We start from the raw sequence: 24,151 nt of genomic DNA on the forward strand, positions 1-24,151 counted from the left end.
AGCCTGCACCAAAATGAAGTACATATAGAAAGAGTTAATTTGCATCAACTTTCCTTTCCCGCGCTCCTCTATTTGAGCCAGTTAACAATTACGCGTTTCCTTACGAGTCATGTGTTTAGTTGCACGAGACACCATTTCTCAATCTCATTTCTGTTCACAGAAATCCACCGAATGAAGCATGAGATGCTGTCATTATATGCAAAAACGTTCTGGTATTTTTTTTTTTCCTCTTTTGTGTAACCTTTCCTCAGGATTAACCAGAGCAGAAGTAGGGACCAGGCAGGCGACAGGGATGAATCCAGCACATCCTGTGATGGCAGACTGGAGAGAATCATAGTCCAACAAATCAGCCTTGAAGGCTTTAAGGTTGTCAGATGCTCTCTCGAGCTTGTTCAAGTAAGCATACTTTTCGTCCCCTGCACGTACAACAGATTAAATATTTCAAAGAACAAGAGCACATCCACAGACCGAAAGATAAAGACACAGAGGAAGAAGAAGGTTACGGTTACTCACTGGGGTCTCGCATAGTTCCGTGGACAAGATAGCCCTTAGAGAGGAAAAGCTTGACGATCCATGATGCCAGGAAGCCTCCTGCACCCGTCACACATACTTTCTTCTTCTCCATCTCCATTGCCAACACTCTGTGTGTCCCCGGTCACTATTATATATATATATCCTAAAGACAACTTACATGTGGTGCCAACTGCCAACCTAAATTTTAGGTTTGTAATAGTAAATTAATTATTAGGGTTTTTCTGAACCAATCATATATACATTATCATATTTAATGAATTGTACATTTATCAAATCATATTTGAATTACCTAATTTACCCCTTTCTTTAATCTTGGAAAAGTCAATTCTTATCAATTCTTTACTAAATATAATAGCGATTATTAGGATTTGAAGTTTCAAACTAATTTTGGTTTTTTATTACACAAAAAAAGTAATTTTGGTTTCCTAGGAAACTATTTGGGTACTATTTTTTCCTTAATATGTATGTCAATAATAATTGCTATTGTATTTATAAAGAATTGATTAATTGCTATTATTATGTCAATAATGGATATCGGGATTCTCACATAATATTGGGCTGGCTACTGCCGCTACAGCTGAGCTATGGGGTGTACTCATCGGGTTGGAACATGTATGGAACCTTGGCGTTCGTCAGGTAGAGCTCGAAGTGGATTCACATTTAGTCAGTACGCTCATACTTGGTGCTCATCGTAGTGGTCCGCACACTGCTTCCTTGGTGGAAGGAATCCGAACTCTCTTAGATCGGGAATGGACTGTTAAGGTAGTCCATACGTGTAGTGAAAGTAATTCTTGTGTTGATTGGTTGGCAAGGAATGCTTCGCGGTTATATCTGGGCACTCATATTTATCCACTTCCACCAACTGCATTGGGAGCGCTGTTATTCAGCAATATTATTGGGTCACCATGCCCTGCCATTATATTTTTTAGTTTTTCGTTTATGTAGGCTTCGGCCTCTCCTTACTTACCGAAAAAGAATTTATTAGAATTACCTATATCCAACATTAAAGAAATGGGTAAATTAGGCATTGGAAAAGTCAAATTTGATTAATAAATGAACAATTAATTAAATATAGTGAGGTTAACCTATGCCCTTAGGGCATAGTTTAGAGAAATTAAAATTAAAATTATTAAAATCTTACCTAAGGATCCATAATATTTCAAGAAATATTAGGTGGATTAGCTACGTTATCAATTGAAAAGGAAATCATAGAAGAAATTGAATATAAAAGCTTAATATGTAATTTTGTATTTCAAAGAGCTAGAAAAATAAATTCTAAATAAAAATCATTATTAATTATATATATATATATATATACACACATGAAAATAAAGCGCGAGCTGAATTTTCACGCCGTCACATCATAAAAAATAAATAAAAATAAAAATAAAAAACGGACCTCTCTTACTTTGTCATGTCATCATTTATGTATTAATGAACTTTTTATCATTTTTTATGCAATAGAATATATATATATATATATATATATATTATATGCACAATTGCTATTCATATAGGTTGTAGCAAAATATAGAGTAGGAAACCAATATTAACGATGGCTTATAATATTAGTTGCACTTTGCATTATGGACAAATATATGCTTATAATATTAACTACAATCTAATTGTCGTTCATATAATATTGTTTGCTTATAATATTGCCATTCATATTGTGTCGTTTGTATATATATACATATATATTGCAGGAGCCGAACAAAGAGAGGCATGCAAAGGGAGAAGCAAGTGCGCCAACTAAGTAAACTCTCAATTCATGTTTTATATGAACTAAGTATACTTTTATTTGAGTTGGTGCATGCTTTTGTTTCTTTCCCATCGATATTTTGATTGTGAGTCAGATGTCCTCTTCTCTCTTTCTTTTTCTTCTTAGTATGCAATCTCAGCTACTTTTTTAAATATTTTATAATTTTTTATTCAGAAAACTTAATCGAGTTAATTTGATTTCATAAACTGATTTATCAAGATATATTCACGGTGATATACTTGAAGTTTTTTACTTTTTATTTACTTATCTTTTTATACATCTATATTTGTGTGTGTGTATATATATATATGAAAATAAAGTTTCAAGCGAATTCTCACGCCGTCACATCATCAAAAAATAAAACGGAGCTCATAATCGAATCCTCAGGCTGCCACGTCAACATTTATACTAAGAAAATCGTTAAATTCTTATTAAATAAATTTTATATATAAGGCACAACATAATATATATAAGGGAATAAAATATAACATAAGGCACAATAGAATATATATACAGGCGAACAAAATATTCAATAGAATATATATAATATAAAAGATATAGTTGCCGCTTCAGTTAAATATATAGATTAATTATATATAGATTAAATATAATAAATATATAATTTTCGTTTTCTAATAATTTCATATCTTTATATATAATATAGTTTTATGCCTAGGCGAGTATCGGTTAAAGGAGGACAATATTTTATATATAATTATAAACCTCTTTTTTCCTTTCTTATCTAAATTTTTCTTTTTCTTGGTTGAGTTTTGATTCATAGAATGAATTCTCTAATAATCTTCTCCAACTTTTTTATTAATTGAACTTTGATTTGTTGAATGAAATTTATTTGAGATTGAATGTTTCAATATTGATTGTTTTGATAGGATCTCTATTCCAGTTTCATTATGAACGTCGCTTAAGTAACGATAAAACTTTTCTTATTTATTCTTATTCTTAGGTTGAATTTTGATTTGTAGAATGAATTTTTTAACTAATTTCTTTTTCAAACTAATTTTTCGATATTGACTGTTTTGATGAGACCTTTATTCCAGTTTTAGTATGATTGTTGTTTTAGTAATTGAAAATCCTTTAATCATTAATACATATATATATATATATTAAGGTCAAAATTTACATTAATTAACAATACGAATAATTTTTAATATTTCAGGATTTCTATTATTAAATTCCTTAATTAGTAATTGTCCGCGCAATACGCGGATTTTCATCTAGTTTTATTTACAACAAAAAAAACCTTGTTTTTATCTTTCGCCTTAGGCCTCCAAAGCCCTCGAGCTGCCCCCAACGAATAATTATTTCCAAACCCCCGTGCTAATTCAGCAGTTGGACATTGGCAAAAGAAACTGTGAGATCTGATTTTTTCTTATGCCAAATAGCATGTATACACATACACTTACATACCTATATATAGACATACGTTATATATATATATATATATATATGTTGCTGAAGCCAATTAAAAAAAAAAAAAGTAGAAAGGGCCCCACGTGGTCTTCCTCCCTTCCCCCAGCAAACCCACTGCCATTGACTTCCTTATTTTTCTTTCTTCTTCTGTTCTGTGTGGGGAAAAACAAGATGAAACAGAGCACGAGAGAGAGAGAGAGAGAATATGCGAGAGAAAGAGAAGGGAAAAATAAAAAAAAAGAGAGTGAATGAGCTTTGAGCCTAGTTCGAAAGGGGGCATATACAGACCAGGGAGTACGTGAAGATTTAGGGCTGTTGGGTGACTATTAGTAAGGTATGTGTTGAAGATTTTTGAATTTAATTTTGTGTTGAGTTTATGTACTTTGTTGCATCCTTTCTTTGATGAGTTGGGAATAAGGAATATTTAATTGCTCAACTTAAGGGAAATTTAAAGAAGATAACAGAGGTTAGAGATGGTGGAAAAGAAAGTGTAAGGTGGAGATTGAAGAATTGAACAGAGATGAACGGGAACAGGACATCAAAAGGGAAGTGAGAATATGCAGCAGGAGGAAGTGAGAGAGTGCAGTAAAAGCTGGGGGTGAGGCTTAAAGGAGAATACGGTGTTGGTTCGGGTCTAGATGAATAATAATAGTGGATGAATTTTTTTTTATTTTGGTAATCAGTTCTTTAATTTGTTTCTTCTCCTCGGCCAATTTTCATGGGAAATTAGCTGAGTTTGACTTGACAAAATTCAGATTCTATTTGTTTTGATTCCTTTATCATTAGCCATACTTAAGACAAGAATTGAGCTTGAATTCAGTTTAATTATTGATGTGTTAGGTGTTACATATTGTTGGTCCTGTTCGTCAGGATTTAGGCAACTATTTCATTTGAAAATTTAGGTGAATTAAATGGCTAGCCATTAGTGTGAATTGATGATTACTATGCGAACATCTTGCATCTTATACGCTCTCATATACATTATATATATAACGTGATACATGAAAATGCAAGGAGGGGAAGTGGTGCGGTGTAAATTATCTTTGTTAAGTTGAATTTTATCATGAGAAATCCATGGATAGATTAAGTTGGAAATATATAAGCATATACTTATTTATACTTGATAATGGGTTTTCAGAGGAGATTAAGTGAGTAGTGAAAAAGATTATTAACATTTTAGTTATAAATTTGCTCATTTTACTGTTTACAATGTTATGCGATTAATTGGTTTTGTTTGGGAATAATTTAAGATTTTTAAATTAATTGTGAGGACATCAAAGGGTGAATTGAGTATTAGGAAAGGTTGGGTAATAACTTGCATCATTCCATGAAGCATTATTCTGTAGATTTATCTAAGATAAAACTATAAAGAGATCATGGAGGTTAATGGGGTGCTTCTTTCATTATTATTATTATTATTATTATTGTGCTAGATAAACATATTAGAGGCTAGTATTGGATTGCTTTTTCATGAAAATTATTCTAAGATATATTGAAATGGAGAATTAGTTTGTAATATAATTTATAATTTTTAGGAGGAACAAACGTACTGTCAAAGAGTTTGATTAGTTACTTGGTGGTGTGATATATGCTTATAAATTGGTCTTGTTAAATTTAATATATGTCAGGGATGGAGTATACCCAAGCCATGTATCTCGAAGAGTTGAACTACGTGATTTATTTTTGGGAGTTATCGGTGAGTACTTTATTCCATTGTGAAATGATATATATATATATATATATGTATGTACGATATGTGAATACTCCATTCTCTTGTGAAATCGTGTGTTATAATTATAGAAATTATTTAAGATGAATGTAGGGGTAGTTAGATTAAGGAATCGATATTGATATGTTGTGTGAACGGATATGAGCAATATGGCCTTTGTGATTTACATTAACTTGGGATATGCAGTGTGATTGAGTATGTGGATTGTGTAAGAAATATATGATGATAATGTGATTCAATTGGGAATATGATGGGAATTTATTTGTGTATACGGAAGTTGTGGTAATTTGCGAATAAGAATTTGGTATGGGTTTATGATGTGTGATGGCCTGGTTGCAACTGATTGTGTTTGTGATTGTTGTTTGACTATAGTCATGGGACCGCTGGACCCGGCGGATTACAAAATGGGCCAGATCGGCCGCTGGACCCAGCGGAATACAAATAGGGCCCGATCGGCCGCTAGACCCGGCGGAATATAAATAGGGGCATGATCGGCTGCTGGACCTAGCGGAATATAAATAGGGGCCTGATCGGCCGCTGGACTCGGCATAGTAGAAAAAGGGACATGATCGGCCGCTAAGACCCGGCGGAATACAAATTGAGGTCAACTCTTACCGCCAGAGGTTAATAGGCGGCCCCCGCTTATGAGATATGGATATTGGGAGTTGAGAATGATATGTGTGAGAAGTGCGAGGTCACGGTACCGTCACAACTCTGTTGCGAGGGAACGCAACCCTATGGCTATATTGATTTGGTTGGGTTGTATATTGTTTGTTTGGTTGGATTGCTGTAAATGTGATGATTATTATGATTGTCCGAATTATTACGTGGAAGCCGTGTTGTTTGCTAAATTGATTTAGTTAGGCTATGAGACCTAGATGATGTTTGGTTAATGGTTAATTCTAATAATAGTTTATATGGTTATAAGGGCAATTGATTGTTGATGAATGAACTTAGTAATCATTTATATGTATTGTCTAATATGCCGTGTTGGTGAATATTTGCTTATGCTACTTCTATCTATATGAATGTTTGGTTGTCTAAAATATATTTATCACTTAATATTATTCATTTTGCTTTGGAATATAGTGCTCACTGAGATGCAGCTCACACCCTGTATACGTTTTTCCAGATAGCTTCTGATTGCGCGGAGGAACCACTTTTTGATATCGGGGATCAGCTCGGAGAACTAGGTAGGAATCCTTAGTTAGTTGAAAGATTTTCTTGTGTATAGGATGGACTTAAAAATGTTACGACCTGAAAATTTTGTTTAGTTGTATCACTGATATGAGAGCGAAAAAGAAATCTCAGGAAAAGTGTATAGACCTATTAGAGTTGATGGATTGGTTATGTACTTTGGAAATTTATGGGATTCAAGTTTTTATGTGAACAGTTCTTATATGATAATGGATTCGAGGAAATACAAGGGAAACCTTACTGAAATTTCGGGTCGTGACAGAAACAAAGATCAAAGCAATTCTGCAGGACATTAACACACGATGCCCCTCAGCTATCATTGACATTGTACCGAACATTCTCATTACATGTACCATCTGGGTAAGCTAATTCTGAGATTGCATGAGACCATTTTCAGTTAACGGCTGATTGTATTTATAGTTAGCTTAACCACATGATTATTTCTGAAATTTACTATAATTCCACTAGTTTTTAGAATAGCTGCACTGCAGTATCTGTAGTTAACTGCATAACTGTGTATTGTTACAGTCTGTTCATCCATTCTATGTCTATGATAACAATATGCTCGAATTATAATGCCGTGATGTTACTTCGGTTGCTCGACCTCATATTTCACCAAAAGTAAAGCCATGCCGCTTTCTCCTCGCCATCAATTGTTACTTGGGCAGATCGAGGAAACAGTCGACACCAATCTGTTGAGATCATTTTACTTAATACTTTGCCTTTCGAAGTTGGAAGTCCATCGTTCTTGTTAACAGTCTTTTGTTCGTTTCTCAAATCATAAGTAAGAGAGAAACGCCCAAAGAAACTAGAACCAGACTTCCCGAAATTTGCCAAAATTAAGAAACATTAATCCCATTTTTGTTGCCAGGGCAACATTTAGGACAGAGCAGTAAAAGAACTCCCCAAAATTTGCCGATGACTGGAGAAGTTTCATAATTAATCGAGTAGTCCTGCCTTCTTGTAGCTCTTGATTGAGTCCACGAGAGTTTCCTCAAGCTGCCTGTAAGTCCACCCCAGCTTCTGCAGCTTCTCGGAGGTCACACAGTATTCGCGATCATCCTCACCGAAGCTGCCAAAAACGAGATCAACAGTCTTTAGCCTAGACATTCAGAAGATCTGCAACTGACGCTCCCTGATAGATAGACTAATTCATACATATCGAGTGAAGAAACTTACTTCTCCAAGTAAGTCTGGTCCGGATACAGACTCTTCAGTTTTTCAGCCAAATCTTTGATCGTGATATTGTATGCCACACAAATGTATCGGCCTTCTGATTCAGGTTTCTTGTACGCCAACAATACAGCATCAGCAACATCTCGTACGTCCACTATGCCCCAGAGCATGTTGGGAACACCATCCACGTCACCTGTAGATCTTCCCAAGTGAGACGCCCATATGTACAACCGGATTTTCTTTTTTCTAATGAGACTAAACATTCTTTGATACCCATGTGCACAGATCTTTTCACCAGGTATATACTTTTCAAGGAAATAGATCAATGCGTGTGATAGGCTCGGTTATTGCAAAAATACCTGGTTCGATCTGAATGTAGACTCCCTTCACAAACTTTAGGAGGAGCAAGGTGCTGAAGTTCAATACAGGTTGCATAACTGGCCCAAATACAAAGCTTGGATTTACTGCAACAACATCCAGCCCGTTTTGTTTCCCATATTCAAAAGCGATGCTTTCTGCTTCAGTCTTGGCAAGGAAGTACCAGTTCTACGAACAAGCCAAAAAAAGAACAAAAATTTACCAAAAATCATAGAGGCAAATGAACATAACTCGGCAAGCAAAAATATGGAAATTTGAGTTTGTAGTCGAGTTCTAACTTCAGTGGCCCTGCAGTATTCTTTGTCAGACCAGCAAGTCTCGTGCTTCACCCAGTCCTCGGGCCACTTAGGATTCTTCACCACAGCAGCAGCAGAAGAGATGTAGACAACCCGCTTAACTTTTGCTTCGGAGCATGCCCTGAGAACAATGAGTGTCCCCTTCACGGCTGGTTCAAGCATCTCCACCTGTGGCAAGTTGCCGGTGTTAGAAAACACAGAAAAATGTAATCCTTACTGAGCATACTGCTATCAACCATGCTGGTAACAACTTGCAAATCCATCTAAAATCCTAAATGGCCCGAGCCAACAGATAGACTGAATGGACTACAAAGGAAGTATGTAGAAAGAGTTAAATGGCATCAGCTTTCCTTTCCCGCAGCTCCTAGTCAGTCCAAGCCAGTTATGATATAGATATGCGTCCTTTTACTAATTCAAGTTTTTAGTTGCACGAGACACCATTTCTCAATACCGTCCTAATCAGAAAACTCGGGATGCAAAGCCACTTGTTTTTGGCTGATCTTGCCTCAGGATTGGATATTGTGGAAGTAGGGACCGGGCAGGCGACGTGGATGACACCAGTGCATCCTGCAATTGCTGACACAAGAGAGCCATAGTCCAACAGATCAGCCTTGAACAGTTTAAGGTTGTAGGCTGCTCTCTCGAGCTTGTTTAAGTGGGCGTACTTCTCCCCCCCTGCAAGCACAACACATTAAATTTTTCAAACAGCAGAGCACCGCCGCAGCATGAAAGGTAAAGAAACAGAAGGAAGAAGAACAAGAAGAAGGTTACTGTTACTCACCAGGGTCTCGAACGGTTCCATGGACGATGTAGCCATTAGAGAGGAGAAGCTTGACAATCCATGATGCAACAAAGCCTCCAGCACCCGTCACGCACACTCTCTTCTCCATCTCCATCTCCGTCCCCATTGCCAACAGTCTCTCTGTCTCTTGGAACTGTATTATATAATTTCCTAAAGACAACTTGTATGCTTGCCAACCTTGTTATCCGCATCTCTGAATTGGTGAATGGTGATCCCTTTTTTTCTAAGTATAGTTACAGAAATAATTTTTCACCGCTTATCCAAAGAAAAAAAAGTAGAATAAGTTAATCCAGTATTGCTGCGGTCTTGCAGCTCCCGATAGAGTCGATGAGAGTTTCCTCAGGAGCTCCATGGTTAATCAGGTTGCCCTTCTCGGTGCCTACCACGTAGTCGTGCTCATCCTCACCGAAGCTGCCAAAAAACGAGACCAAGAGTCATTGGACAGAAAATCTTTAGCCAAAACCTAAACAAATGCGACCGAGGCTCTTTGATAGATAGACTAGTTCGTACTTATCGAGTGGAGAAACTTACTTCTCCAAGCAAGTCTGGTCCGGATACAGACTCTTCAGTTTTTCAGCCAAATCTTTGATCATGATATTGTATGCCACACAAATGTATCGGCCTTCTGATTCAGGTTTCTCGAATGCCAACAATACAGCGTCAGCAGCATCTCGTACATCCACTACAACCCAGAGCTTGTTGGGAACTCCGTCCACATCACCTGTAGATCTTCCCAAGGGAAACGCCCATATGTATGACCGGATTTTCCTTTTTCTAATGAGACTAAACTTTCTTTAATACCCATGTGCATAGACCTTTTCACCCAGTATATACTTTTCAAGGAAATAGATCAATGAGTGTAAAATCCAAAAAAAAATTACACCATAAAATAAATAAATACAAATGAATTTTCATACAAATTAGGGATACTCAAAAAAATTACAAATTATTAGACGAGTAAAAATCCCGATAAAATGTCACGGTCCACCGCCATTTTCGACCAGTAAAACAACTGAAAAGATATTTTTGGGGGTGAGCTTAACGCCCAATAAATAACCACAACCTAAACTAGTCGGATCACAGCATGGATTCAATAATATCATAAAAATATCGTCGAGATTTTCCGAACTCAGATCATCCTTGTGCCCCTTCCCGGCTCTTGACCATAGTGGCGTCTCCACACTGGCAACCTCTTTGCTCCAAGCAACCATTTCCTACTGCTCAGCTTAAAACTGGCTCAGGACGCCACAGGACTCACTAACTCCCATCAATCTCAATTGCACAACTCAAACATCACTATCTCATTTCCAAATATCATGATCAATCGTATAAAAATACATGCATGATCCGTGACACTGACATGGCCATGACAATGCAGTTCCAAAATACTAACAGAATGATAATAAAAATACTAGTTTAAGAATAAGTTACTCACATCGATAAGTCCCCCGAACATCAAACATCAAGAACTGAATGTTTCCATTTCTACAATTTTCCCCATAATTTTCCCTCAATTTTCTCTCAAGGTCTCTCTTTGTAATGGTTTGGCTGTGAAAATGGAATTTGTCTACAAAAGTTGACGAAAGGCCATTTAAAAGAGAAGAGTAAGGCGGCGGAAGAAATTCGCCAATTAGAGTTTAAAGAGTAAGCTTAACAAGAGGAGGACACATGGAAAGCAAATTCGAAGGTTATCTATACGGAAGCAAAAATAATACTAATTAATAATTATATAAAAAAAATTGTAATTAACAAAATCTTCAAGAAAATACAAATGTACATATGCCGAGTTGAATAAAATTGGGATGTTACAATGAGCGTGATAGGCTCGGTTATTACAAAAATACCTGGTTCGATCTGAATATAGACGCCCTTCACAAACTTTAGGAGGAGCAAGGTGCTGAAGTTCAATATAGATTGCATCCAGCCCGGATTTACTGCAACAACATCCAGCCCGTTTTGTTTCCCGTATTCGAAAGCAATGCTTTCTGCTTCAGTCTTGGCAAGGAGATACCAGTTCTACGGAAAAGCAGAAAAAGAATAAAAATTTACCAAAAATCATAGAGGCAAATGAACATAACTCGGCAAGCAAAAATATCGAAATTCGAGTTTATAGTCGAGTTCTAACCTCAGTGGCCCTGCAGTATTCTTTGTCAGACCAGCAAGTCTCGTCCTTCACCCAGTCCTCGGGCCACTTATGATTCTTCACCACAGCAGCAGTAGAAGAGATGTGGACAACCCGCTTAACTTTCGCTTCAGTGCATGCCCGGAGAACATTGAGTGTCCCCTTCATGGATGGTTCAAGCATCTCCACCTGTGGCAAGTTAAGCCTGTTAGAAAGCAGAGAGAAGCATGTGAACGTATGGAGCGTACTACAATCGACAATGATGATAACACAATTGCAGGTTCAAATGATTACTTGTACTATGCACCCATCTCAATCCCGTTATAAAACAGAAAATGTAGGACTCCGCCTACACGAAGCATGAGATGCTGTCTTTACACTGGAAACCGACATAAACAAACAACGGTTTTGTGTGATCTTGCCTCGGGTTTGGCAAGAGCCGAGGTAGGGACCGGGCAGGCAACGTGGATGACTCCAGCGCATCCCGCGATGGCCGGCAGGAGAGAGTCATAATCCAACAAATCGGCCTTGAAGAGTTTAGGGTTGTCGGGTGCTCCGTCGAGCTTGTTCAAGTGGGCGTACTTCTTGTCCTCTGCACGCACAATAGATCATATGTTTCAAAGAACATACATAGCACAGCCGCCGCATTACAAGTGAAGAAACAGAGGAAGAATAAGAAGGTTGCTGTTATATACTCACCGGGGTCTCGAACGGTCCCGTGGACGATGTAGTCCTTAGAGAGGAGAAGCTTGACGATCCACGAAGCAATGAAGCCTCCCGCACCCGTCACACACGCTCTCTTCTTCTCCACCCCATCTCCATCTCCATTTTCATTCTCTATCCGACGTAAAGAGAGAGCATCTGGTGCAACGGTGAATCCCTTTATCCTCTTTCCGTTTAGGTTGCATTTGTTATGCCACACATTTAGATTGCATTTGGTGCGCATGAATGAACGCCAATGAGGTTGGAATGGAACGGTCTTACCCATTTTCGATTCTATTTCTTTTTTGGTGTCATTCTTTTTTTTTTTTGGTACATATTTGGTGTCATTCTTGTAAGTTGAAATGTACATTCGATTATGTTAACATTTTTTGATCGGCTTGTTGAAATGAGCATTTCTTCCAAAATAGTTAGATAATGATCATTCCACCATTTCAACTAGATGACATTTTAGTAAATTTGTTCAATATATTAATTAGTTACGCTCTTTCTTTTTTTTGGTAAATATAAGTTAAGTTCTTTTATATTTTGAAGTTCAACAAAAATAAAAAATAAAAAATCACATTTTCTGTCTCAAAATTATTATATCTTATTTCAGATAAGAGATTTCATTATATTCTGACATATCAAACCTATACGTATACTATGATCTGATTCGTCTTAAGCTAATTTGGAAATTTCCCACTCGGCTGATGGTGATTATGTTTGTAGTCTACCGTGTGACTATGCTTGACATCCTGGTGAATCTCATACGTGTTATAACGGCTGTCGATTCATTAATGCTGCGTATTTATGATCAAACAATGCTCCAACAGTCTATGTCTGATCAGTCGATGGTTTGACCACTCGTTATGCCAATGGTCCTACCCTAGCCATCTGTGTTACTTGGCAGGATCGATCAAGGAACTTCCATTAGGCACAGCTGTCAGTTGCGACAATGAATGCCGATTATGTTGACAGACCGCATGTATGTAATGTACGTACGTAACGTCTGATATGGATTCACTTTGAATGCGCTTAGTTTCAGTAGGTGGGTCCCCTCTCATATGGAGGAGACAGCCACTTTTGTCCATTTGCACTCTTATAGGGATATATAGGCTCAAGCTGCCATCTGAGACTAACCCATCCGACTATCTTCATATATAGAGGGGTGTTGCTAGGATACGAAGGCTCCTTAAGTTTCACGGAAACTCCTCCGAAACACATAAGGTTCTTACAATAATTTGTATTATTTATAAGAGTCTTATTATATTTAAAATAAAAAAATTTTTATAAAATAACGAGTTTCTTATTATTAGTAAGTATCATATTAAATAAGGGGAGGGATAGACTAAGATCATTCAATAATTAAACAAAAAAAGAAAAAGAATCATTGTCTCAAATTTTCCCCCGATTATGTGAAAGTTTAGCTAGCTAAAAATGAGCTCTTTTCCTATGACGGAGAGTCTGCAGATTATTCATTTAATTAGAATCAAATTCAGTCTAAGGAATAGATCTTCATTTGGATCGACACTGACCCCATCCATAAGATTTGCTGAAGATTCCATCAGGACCCACATTACGCTAATTCTGAGATTGCATGAGACCATTTTCAGTTAACGGCTGATTGTATTTATAGTTAGCTAACCACATGATTACGTTTGTAATTTACTATAATTCCATTTTCGAATAACTGCACTGCAGTATCTGTAGTTAACTACATAACTGTATGTATTGTAACAGTCTGTTCATCCATCCTATGTCTATGATAACAATATGCTCGAATTATAATGCCATTATGTTACTTCAATTGCTCGACCTCATATTTCACCAAAAGCAAAGCCATGCCGCTTGTCCTCGCCGTCCATTGTTACTCGGGCAGATCGAGGAACTGCTTTAGGGACACAATTAGGGAGGCAGCAGTCGAGGCCAATTTGTTGACGGATCGTTTTACTTAATACTTTGCCTTTCGAAGTTGGAAGCCTATCGTTCGTGTTAACTGTCTTTTGTTCATTTCTCAAATCATAAGTAACAGAGAATCGCCAAAAGAGACTAGAATCAGACTTCTAACTTAAGAAACATTAATCCCATTTTTGTTGCCAGGGCAACATATAGGACAGAGCAGTAAAAGAAGTTCCCGAAATTTGCCGACCGACTGGAGAAGTTTCATAATTAATCGAGTAGTCCTGCCTTCTTGTAGCTCTCGATTGAGTCCTCGAGAATTTCCTCAAGCTGCCTGTAAGTCCACCCCAGCTTCTGCAGCTTCTCGGAGGTCACCCTGTATTTGCAATCATCCTCACCGAAACTGCCAAAAAGGAGATCAACAGTCTTTTAGCCTAGACTTTCAGAAGATCTGCAACGAGGCTCCTTGATAGATAGACTAATTCATACATATCGAGTGGAGAAACTTACTTCTCCAAGTAAGTCTGGTCCGGATACAGACTCTTCAGTTTTTCAGTCAAATCTTTGATCGTGATATTGTATGCCACACAAATGTATCGGCCTTCTGATTCAGGTTTCTCGTACGCCAACAATACAGCATCAGCAACATCTCGTACGTCCACTATGCCCCAGAGCATGTTGGGAACACCATCCACGTCACCTGTAGATCTTCCCAAGTGAGACGCCCATATGTACAACCGGATTTTCTTTTTTCTAATGAGACTAAACTTTGTTTAATACCCATGTGCATAGATCTTTTCGCCCAGTATAAACTTTTCAAGGAAATAGATCAATGCGCGTGATAGGCTCAGTTATTGCAAAAATACCTGGTTCGATCTGAATATAGACGCCCTTCACAAACTTTAGGAGGAGCAAGGTGCTGAAGTTCAATATAGGTTGCATAACTGGCCCAAATACAAAGCCTGGATTTACTGCAACAACATCCAGCCCCTTTTGTTTCCCGTATTCAAAAGCGATGCTTTCTGCTTCAGTCTTGGCAAGGAAGTACCAGTTCTACGAACAAGCCAAAAAAAGAACAAAAATTTACCAAAAATCATAGAGGCAAATGAACATAACTCGGCAAGCAAAAATATGGAAATTCGAGTTTATAGTCGAGTTCTAACCTCAGTGGCCCTGCAGTATTCTCTGTCAGACCAGCAAGTCTCGTCCTTCACCCGGTCCTCGGGCCACTTAGGATTCTTCACCACAGCAGCAGTAGAAGAGATGTAGACAACCCGCTTAACTTTTGCTTCGGAGCATGCCCTGAGAACATTGAGTGTCCCCGTTACGGCTGGTTCAAGCATTTCCACCTGTGACAAGTTGCCGGTGTTAGAAAACACAGAAAAATGTAATCCTTACCGAGCATACTGCTATCAACAATGCTGGTAACAACTTGCAAGTCCATCTAAAATCCTAAATGGCCTGAGCCAACAGATAGACCAAATGTCCTACAAAGGAAGTATGTAGAAAGAGTTAAACGGCATCAGCTTTCCTTTCCCACAGCTCCTAGTCAGTCCAAGCCAGTTATGATATAGATGGGCGTCCTTTTACTAATTCAAGTTTTTAGTGGCACGAGACGCCATTTCTCAATTTATGTCCTAATCAGAAAACTCGGGATGCAAAGCCAATTGTTTTTGGCTGATCTTGCCTCGGGATTGGATAGAGTGGAAGTAGGGACCGGGCAGGCGACGTGGATGACACCGGTGCATCCTGCAATTGCTGACACGAGAGAGCCATAGTCCAACAGATCAGCCTTGAACAGTTTAAGGTTGTAGGATGCTCTCTCGAGCTTGTTTAAGTGGGCGTACTTCTCCTCCCCTGCACCCACAACACATTAAATGTTTCAAACAGCAGAGCACCGCCACAGCACGAAAGGTAAAGAAACAGAAGGAGGAAGAAGAACAAGAAGAAGGTTACTGTTACTCACCGGGGTCTCGAACGGTTCCATGGACGATGTAGCCCTTAGAGAGGAGAAGCTTGACAATCCACGATGCCACGAAGCCTCCAGCACCCGTCACGCACACTCTCTTCTTCTCCATCTCCATTTCCATCTCCGTTGCCAACAGTCTCTCTGCCTCTTGGTACTGTATTGTATATTTTCCTAACGACAACTTGTCTGCTGCCAACCTTCTTATCCGCATCTCTGCATCGGTGAATGGTGACCCTTTTTTACTAAGTAAATAAATAATTTTTCACTTCTTATCCAATGAAAAGAAAAAGTAGAATAAGTCTTCCCCCGAAATATTTAATTAAATCGTCGCGTTCAAAAATTAATTAATTAAATATGTTAAGATAAAAGAAATTCAGTAAATTGGAGATTGGGGAAAGAAGCAAATATACAAACAATTATGCAGGACTTAACATTGTAACAAAAATATATCGACTGAAGTACACTTCGCATGTCCCTCGGAAAAACCAGAGCCAACCAGATAAAGGTGTGACCGTAAAAGAATAAAAAAGAGCTAATGGGACTAGATTTTTCGTTTTACCGCTCTTTTCCTTTCCCGGGCTGGTATAAAACCAGTCATTGGTTTGCAAGTTCAGGATTTACGTGCGTAGACATCGATTTCCTCCAAATCTGCAGGGCATAAGATTGGGAATTCTAGACATTTTGAGCAATTTGATGATATAGATGAGGGAAGATCAGTTGCGGACTTTCTAGATCAGGTATGTCTATCAGGGGAAAAAACTGATGCCAAAAACGGCCAACGGCAAACCGTGATCATTCAATGACCTTGTTCGTGAAGGCTAATGCCACTGCAAGAGATCTATTCGGCCTCTCCAGGCCTTTGTTAATGGACTTGTCAATCTTATTAAAACACATCAGTTATGGGTCAGCTCGCGATCCGCCGTGCTCCATAAGAACCGGAAAGCATCTGCCGAGTGTTGGGAAGCTTTTGAAGGAATCAGTCATTCGCCAAAGGCAGCAGCCTGCAACTCGTACGTGTTATAATGGTTGTCGATTCATTAATGCCGTGTATTTATGATCAAACAATGCTCCAACAGTCCATGTCTGATCAGTCGATGGTTTGACCACTCCGTTAGGCACAGTTGCGACATTGAATGCCGATTATGTTGACAGACCTTATGTATGTAATGTATGTACGTAACGTCTGACATGGATTCACTTTGATTGCGCTTAGTTTCAGTAGGTGGGTCCCTTCTCACATGGAGGAGTCGGCCACTTTTGTCCACTTGCACTCTCACATGGAAGAGTGTTGCTAGAATACGGAGGCTATTTAAAACAAAAACAAAAAAAAAGAATGAATTTCACGGAGACTCTTATTACTGTTTAGTAAGATAATTTTCGTTATTTATCAGAGTCTTATTATATTTAAAATAATAAATTTTTTAATGATATGTTTCTTATTATTAATATGTATCTTATTAAATAAGAGGAGGGATGGACTAAGATCATTCAAATAAATCAAACAAAAAAAGAAAAAGAATAACTGTCTCGAATTTTTCCCGAATCTGTGAAATTTTAACTAGCTGAAAATGAGCTCATTTCCTATGACAGGACAGACTGCAGATTATTCATTTAATTAGAATCAAATTCAGGCTAAGGGATAGATCTTCACTTGGATCGACTCTGACCCTATCCGTAAGATTTACAGCAAAAAATGCAAAGCGGATAACCAAATATATTCAAGCGGTGGACACAGATTTGCATAAGATCCCATCAGGACCCATTATTCACGTTTCATTTAACAGCCTATGCCATTAGACGACCAGACCGCCACCTCACGGATGGATCAGTGACACATTCCAGCGGGAACACCGGAAAGAAATCTACACAAGAAACTGATGGGGGGACAGAAGACATGTGAAGAAATATAAATGAAATCTCACAGAGAAGAGAATGGTTCCCCCAAATTGATACGATCAATCAGAGCAGTTCCAAAAACACTCAAAATATGGTCCCCAACTGCACAAAACATCGCAACTACAGTACATATATAACAACAGTACAGATGCAACGACAGCTACCGAAGGAAACAAAAAAAATTTAAAAAAAAAATCTCGAACAATTAATAACACACAACACAGTCACTGACAGAATTACAGACAACTCGGGGTTGGCAGGGGCGGCTACGGCCTTCACGGTCATGGGTGCGGCTGGTTTAAGATATGCTCGTTTGAGGGGAGAGGAGGGAGGAGCCAAGCAGTACACGACTAGCCCATGTGAGGCTGTTCTTTCTTTCTAAGGCATTTACAGCTAAATGAGAGAGACATAAGGGGAACTCACATGGAGGATTCAGCTCTGAGAACTAGGCCTTCTGTTTATCGTTTAATCACATTATTACGTCTCCATTCGCTTGATTTTCCGGAGGACCGAATCCTTTTTTCGCCCCTTCAGTTAGGCGGCGACTTTGGTCACGTCCCTGCTAGATCGGTTGTACTTCATGTGGCTCCTCACGAGCTGCCCCGCAGAAATTGCGGACATGAGGGACAGCTCGCCTGCAAGGACTGCCCCTGCCACAATAGTGGCCAGGAGCCGCGCGTTAGCTCCGGGTGACTCCTTGCTTGCTCCCTTCACGCCAAGCAAATTCAGACAAGCAGACTGAGATGCAAGCTGGGTCCCCCCTCCGACTGTGCCAACCTATAACAGTTAGGAGCCATTAGACTGTTAGATTGGGAACTCATTTAACAGGACTATCTACATTCAAATGTGTTGTGTTCTCTAGTGAGTAGCGACAATGTGCATCCAAATTTCACTTTTCTTCGAATTTATTTTGATTCCAAGAGAAGAGAAAACAATTCATATGAAAACACATCCTATAATGCGACCTCCCATTTTTGCTCACTTCATCTTTCATATGGTTCGAGAAACAGAAAGCACGAAGCATTAAGTCTCAGCTACTAGACCTCGATAGAAGGCATGGTGACAGAGACGTGGAGATCCTTTCCTTCATTGACAGCTTCCATCATAGTAATGCAGTGAGAGCTCTCAATGTTTTGGGCTGGGTCCTGGCCAGTGGCAATATATATGGCAGACACGATGTTGCTCGCATGAGCATTGAATCCACCAAGAGCGCCAGCTACAGCTGAACCTGTGAGATTCTTCAGCATGTTGAGTTCAACTAAGGCAGCTACATCCGTTTTCAGCACCTTCCTTACCACCTCCTCCTTGATTACTGCCTCGCAAACAACTGATTTCCCCCTCCCTTCGATCCAGTTCACGGCAGCAGGTTTCTTATCGGAGCAGAAGTTGCCTGTTAGATAGATAAAGGTTAATGCTGAGAAAAAGAACCAGAACTACTAGTCTACTACTAAGAAGGTCGTTGTAAAACCAGCTCGAGTACCCCTCAAATGGAAATACATTAACCATGAAAACCAAGTAAAACAAGGTCAAAGTTGAAGGTGATGGTGATAGCCAAGTAGCTTCAACAAGGAAAGAAAATCAGGACAATGGTGAAATTGCAGCATCAGAACCTGTTTACCAATGTAAGTTCTGATGTCAAATCTCATCAACATCAAGAAGTAGACATGGAGCTCAAATAATAAAAGCTTATTAATCAATAAAAAGCATTATCATATCACCATTAGAACAGCGATGGAAAAAAACCCAACATTTCTTTTACAACCATGAAAGGATGACCATCCATTTTGGATGAGCAGATGGACAGCGACTAATGTCTAAGACAAAATGCCAATCTTATTGCTAATCCTCATATCTAAATTCAATGGTCCCTATATTTACTTCAGGCTAAGAATAGTGTAAACGATAATCATTATGTTTTGGCCGAACTTGAGATCATATCGATCTCTCCCTTAAAGAACAGCGAAAGAATTAACACATTGGAGAAGACAACATTCTCATTTTCTGAAATATCTTTACATTTCCAAAGAGGTTTTTTTTGGCATAGTACATTATTTAGGATAATAGAATTTAATGTTGGTTTATTAGAACCATATAAACCAATAACAAGAACTATTAATAGAAATATGGGCCCTTCTGCAGTGGACAAAATGAGGAACAATCCGGGCAGTGAAAAACCACAAAGGTTCAATAATACAAGCCACATGCCATGTTCCCACAACCACCAATTAAATTACTGCCCAGAGGAAATGCAGAACCACATTTATTAGATATTAAAAGTAATCCACGTTTGCTAAATTTGCTGACCATGACAGGCTGGATTAAAGATCTCTTAACCTAATACACACATTGAGGAATAACAGCTAGTGCCCAAGATATGAAGATTTGACAGCCAGCAATCAATTCAAAACAAGAAAGCGATCTGAAAATGTCAAAACAGGACAAGCAGAAACCTTACCAGAAATTCCAATGATGTCCATGTCTGGAAAGTCACTTTGGAGGAAATCCAGCACATTCTGGACTCCCTTTGACACCATGTTCATCCCCATGGCATCACCCGTGCTGCAGCTGAATCTCATGTAAAGATTCTTCCCAGCAAGAGCGCATTGAATACCCTGGAGCCTACCAAACCTACTTGACCTGCACCAAAAGGAATCGACGATCAATTCCACACCAACAATAGCCCAAGCTCTAAATACAATTGCAGAATGAAAACAAGAAATCGGATTAGTTCATTTCTTCATTCAATCTGAGCTATAATTCCCGGGTGATTAAATTACAGAGTCCGAAGTTTGCTGCGAAATCAACATCCTCACCAACTTCTAAATGTCAACATCAGAAATTACGTCATTATCAAATGTCAGTCAAATCCTATCAAACCCAAGTGTGGGGCTTAATCAAGCCGCCTCATACGCAAGATTCAGCTACCACAAATTCCCCAAAAAAGAAAATCAGATTGAAAATGAAAATCAGCAGGGAAAAAGAACAACCCCAAGATATAAAATCTCAAAGCAACATATAATTGCTTTCAGGTTGCTTAAACTTTCGTTGGTATCTTCACACCCTTTATGGCCAACAAACACCGTAGATCCCAATCATGTCCCCAAATAAGAAGCCAACAACGTAAGACTTAGTTCACGGGAAAATCTATGTAACCTGTCAGCAGCTGCGAATATAAAATCCAGAACGTATTCGAGACAAGGACAGAATGGGCGAAAGCTGACCTGTTGAAGACAACGGCGAGGGTTTCAAAATTGACGGGATCTTCCAAGAAGAACTTCAACTCCGCAGCCCTCTTCGCGGAGCCGAACCTGACAACTGGCGCCCTGGTCATTCCATCCCTCAGCAGCACGCTCGTGGCCCCACCGGACACATGGATCGCCTTGCACCCCCTGTTCGTGCTAGCCACGAGGCACCCCTCAGTGGTGGCCATCGGGACCGAGTACTCAAACCCATCGAGCAGCAGCGGACCCGCGATTCCCACTGGAATCTGAACATAACCCACCGGCATTTCGCAACATTGCCCCAAAATAGACTCGTAGTCAAACCCATCAAGCGGCAACCCAGTGAGGGACCGGCCGGTCATCCTCTGCAGCGCCTCGCGCCTGATCGAGGCAGCGCGGTGGCAGTCCCCGAGCTTGGACTCGAGAGAGTAGAATGGGATCGTCCCATCGATGACTGATTTCACAATCTCCTCATCCTCAGCTGAGGAGATGGTGGAGACAATCGGTTCAGGGTCGATTAGCTTGGGCATCGGAGGTTGTGGCGAAATGGCGTTGGTGCAGCAGAGGTTGGAGGGTGGCTGCTCGTCGATGAGGTCATCGAGGTCCCAGGCGTCGTGCGAGGTTCGGGAGATGCAGGACTGCACGAAGTCGATCCCGAAGAAGCCGAGGAGGTAGATGAAGGACGCGATGAGGGAGACGATGGCGGCGATCTCGGGGAAGGTGACGACGTGGAGCGGGATGGAGTTGCGGATCTTGTCCCGCCACCGGTGGAGGAGGTAGTAGGCGACGGAGAAGAAGAGGGTGAAGAAGATGGCGTTGGTGAGGTACAGAGGGAGCGGGAGCGCGTCCGAGGCTTTGGGAGAAGGGGGATCGAGGGCGGCGGGGGACGACGAGCTTCTCTGGTGGTTGCTGCGGCGGTGCTGGTGGAGCGTAGCCCCTTGCGCGGCGGTGGAGGACCGGGGAGGCTTCGGGGGCCTCCGGCGGACGTCCATTGCCGGGTCCGGCGGTGAAGGGCGGAGAGAGGGGAGAAATCGGGGAGGGAGAGAAACCGGAGCCGGAGGGGATGTGAGCTGGCGACGGGGAGGAATGGACGGGAGCTAAGGAGTTCCGGGAGGAGCCTTTATAGGTACGAGGAAATAATCCGGTGCTTCCAGCTGTTCAACGCAGTCGTTGATTCAGCCAATTGCTGCGATTTACGCTTGAACTTGCGGTCCACCAACGGGAATGCGCTGACAACTGGTCCACGTGACGGCCTGCTACTCGCGGTAGGATGATGAGTCAGCGAAGCAAAACCACCTGATAGATGAGAAAAAATTGGGTGGGTAATTTACTCATCCAATATTTTCTCTTGATAGATGCTCCTGGCGAGGGTGGCGGGACCCAGGAAGGGCTGCCACGTGTGACGCGGGAGGGAGGCGGGCGAAGCGAGTGCGCCACTGTCGGTCGTATAGTGCCCCTCTTAGGTCGTTGCTCACGCGGGACCCCTCACGTGACGCGCATGTGATAAATCCTATAAGACTTGTTTGTGGCTTGGTTTGATTTCCTTCTTCCCACCACTTGAATCTCAGAACTGTGTGGGGCCCCCTCCTAAACTTTGCAAGGATTGAATGTTATTAGACTTTTTTGGTAAAATTTTTGGAATATGCATTAGTGGCCGATCTCCTTCTTGGGTCCCGACGAATTTTGATTGACGTAATTAACTTTATACTTTTTTAAAAAAAAAGAATAACCTAGTTAATCAACAATTTGCAAGTGCAGTTCTCGTATTGGTCCATGAACATCTCTTATAAAAAGATAAATATTAAATTATTATTATTATTATTGAGGACATCCCACCATGAACTTGTTAAAAGGTCTATTTGAAATGGAGATGACTAGCAATAGTTTGATGAATTCAAGAAACATTAGTTGGTTCATGACATCTTGAGTTTGCTTGCACGGTCTCGGTGATCCGAGTACATGATCGAGTAAAATTACCAGAGAGCTTCGATCTAGAACACGATAACAATACCTATTGCCGATCAATATATATCAAGTATCACATCTTACTTGCAATATGGCACGTCACAGCAGAGTCAAGTACATCTCGCGACATGATTATGTAACATAAGAGGTTGTCACTGATAGTCAGCCATACAAAACCATGAATCATTTGTCTTAACGAAAATAAAAGGAAAATAAAGGGTAAGAAAAGTTCTATTAACGAAAATTGAATTCAAAAACTCATTGACTTTAGAAAAAAATGTATTATACACTACACATTCTTATTCTAAACGTACTTTTTTTTTCCATCAGCACCACTCGATATCAAAAAATTCAATAAGTCATTATTAATTCAAATTTGAATCTAATCCATCACTGAGAGAAAAACTCTCCCAAGTGTAGATTAAATTTTTACATTCAAACTCAATATTTTATTATTTAAGAAAAAGATGCACCGAATCACTTTCATCATTTGATAATTTAAGATCATTGACTCTTGTACTTTGAAAATTAGTCACATCTCTGCTTTCTTTTTCTGGAATGATCCTTTCTTTCTCTGAAATGACCCTTTCAGAAAAAGATGTACCGAATCGCTTTAATCATTTGATAATTTAAGATCATTGACTCTTGTACATTGAAAATTAGTCGCCTCCCGGCTTTCTGTTTTTGGAATGACCCTTTCACTCATTCTCTCGATCTAAATCAAAGGAAATTGCGGGTAGGCCCTCAAGCAATCACATGGGTTACAGAGAAGAAACAACGAAGAGGACCTCAAAAGGGAGAATGATTCCGAAATGATTCCCCGTCTGTCAAATGGTGCTTTAGCTTAATTGGTATTAGGGATGGTTCAGTAATTTTACTCGGTTATAGGTGTCTTACTCGGTTATATAGGTGACACTCACAAGTTGAATACAATAAAATAAAAATTATAATATCATAATAATTAATAATAAAAGAATATTGGTACCGATATGAAATTTCTTAATTATTAAGTAATGACGTCTATTATTACGTTACATCTTCTTTGATTTAGTTCATAATTTTACTCGGAAAGCAC

General features: G+C 39.6%; 3 protein-coding genes and 1 long non-coding RNA gene across 11 annotated transcripts; 1 reads left to right on the forward strand and 3 right to left on the reverse strand.

Moving 5' to 3' along the window:
* Nucleotides 1–3,858: 3,858 nt before the first annotated feature.
* Nucleotides 3,859–6,869, forward strand: LOC116213544. The gene is made up of 3 exons (XR_004158109.1): nucleotides 3,859–4,058; nucleotides 5,353–5,420; nucleotides 6,586–6,869. It is a non-coding gene; the product is annotated as an uncharacterized LOC116213544 (long non-coding RNA).
* A 462-nt stretch (nucleotides 6,870–7,331) lies between these two features.
* LOC116213537 (cinnamoyl-CoA reductase 1-like) lies at nucleotides 7,332–12,504 on the reverse strand. Of its 8 annotated transcripts, XM_031548533.1 has the most exons (8): nucleotides 10,738–10,839; nucleotides 9,834–10,031; nucleotides 9,282–9,713; nucleotides 9,006–9,175; nucleotides 8,483–8,668; nucleotides 8,186–8,372; nucleotides 7,830–8,019; nucleotides 7,332–7,722 (listed from the first exon to the last, which is right to left on the reverse strand). In XM_031548533.1, the coding sequence occupies exons 3-8, from the start codon at nucleotides 9,406–9,408 to the stop codon at nucleotides 7,590–7,592; spliced, it is 993 nt and encodes a 330-aa protein (XP_031404393.1). In that variant the 5' UTR covers nucleotides 9,409–9,713; nucleotides 9,834–10,031; nucleotides 10,738–10,839; the 3' UTR covers nucleotides 7,332–7,589. The 8 variants fall into 8 exon arrangements, with proteins under 8 accessions (XP_031404393.1, XP_031404390.1, XP_031404388.1 ...); XM_031548527.1 differs by lacking the exons at nucleotides 7,332–7,722; nucleotides 7,830–8,019; nucleotides 8,186–8,372; nucleotides 8,483–8,668; nucleotides 9,006–9,175 and adding exons at nucleotides 11,147–11,318; nucleotides 11,428–11,613; nucleotides 11,847–12,016; nucleotides 12,124–12,470 and having other exon boundaries at nucleotides 9,421–9,713; nucleotides 9,834–10,023; nucleotides 10,738–10,869; XM_031548529.1 differs by lacking the exons at nucleotides 7,332–7,722; nucleotides 7,830–8,019; nucleotides 8,186–8,372; nucleotides 8,483–8,668; nucleotides 9,006–9,175 and adding exons at nucleotides 11,147–11,318; nucleotides 11,428–11,613; nucleotides 11,847–12,016; nucleotides 12,124–12,504 and having other exon boundaries at nucleotides 9,585–9,713; nucleotides 9,813–10,023; nucleotides 10,738–10,869.
* Nucleotides 12,505–14,112: 1,608 nt separating this feature from the next.
* Nucleotides 14,113–16,220, reverse strand: LOC116213539 (cinnamoyl-CoA reductase 2-like). The gene is made up of 6 exons (XM_031548535.1): nucleotides 15,992–16,220; nucleotides 15,713–15,882; nucleotides 15,189–15,374; nucleotides 14,892–15,078; nucleotides 14,536–14,725; nucleotides 14,113–14,428 (listed from the first exon to the last, which is right to left on the reverse strand). The coding sequence occupies exons 1-6, from the start codon at nucleotides 16,203–16,205 to the stop codon at nucleotides 14,296–14,298; spliced, it is 1,080 nt and encodes a 359-aa protein (XP_031404395.1). The 5' UTR covers nucleotides 16,206–16,220; the 3' UTR covers nucleotides 14,113–14,295.
* Nucleotides 16,221–17,891: 1,671 nt separating this feature from the next.
* LOC116213536 (3-hydroxy-3-methylglutaryl-coenzyme A reductase 1-like) lies at nucleotides 17,892–22,217 on the reverse strand. The gene is made up of 4 exons (XM_031548526.1): nucleotides 21,112–22,217; nucleotides 20,346–20,527; nucleotides 18,934–19,280; nucleotides 17,892–18,667 (listed from the first exon to the last, which is right to left on the reverse strand). Exons 1-4 carry the CDS (start codon nucleotides 22,101–22,103, stop codon nucleotides 18,425–18,427), a joined length of 1,764 nt encoding a protein of 587 aa, XP_031404386.1. The 5' UTR covers nucleotides 22,104–22,217; the 3' UTR covers nucleotides 17,892–18,424.
* Between the last annotated feature and the right edge of the window lie 1,934 nt (nucleotides 22,218–24,151).

This window comes from Punica granatum, chromosome 7, assembly GCF_007655135.1.
Source record: "Punica granatum isolate Tunisia-2019 chromosome 7, ASM765513v2, whole genome shotgun sequence".
NCBI classification, from domain to species: Eukaryota; Viridiplantae; Streptophyta; class Magnoliopsida; order Myrtales; family Lythraceae; genus Punica; species Punica granatum.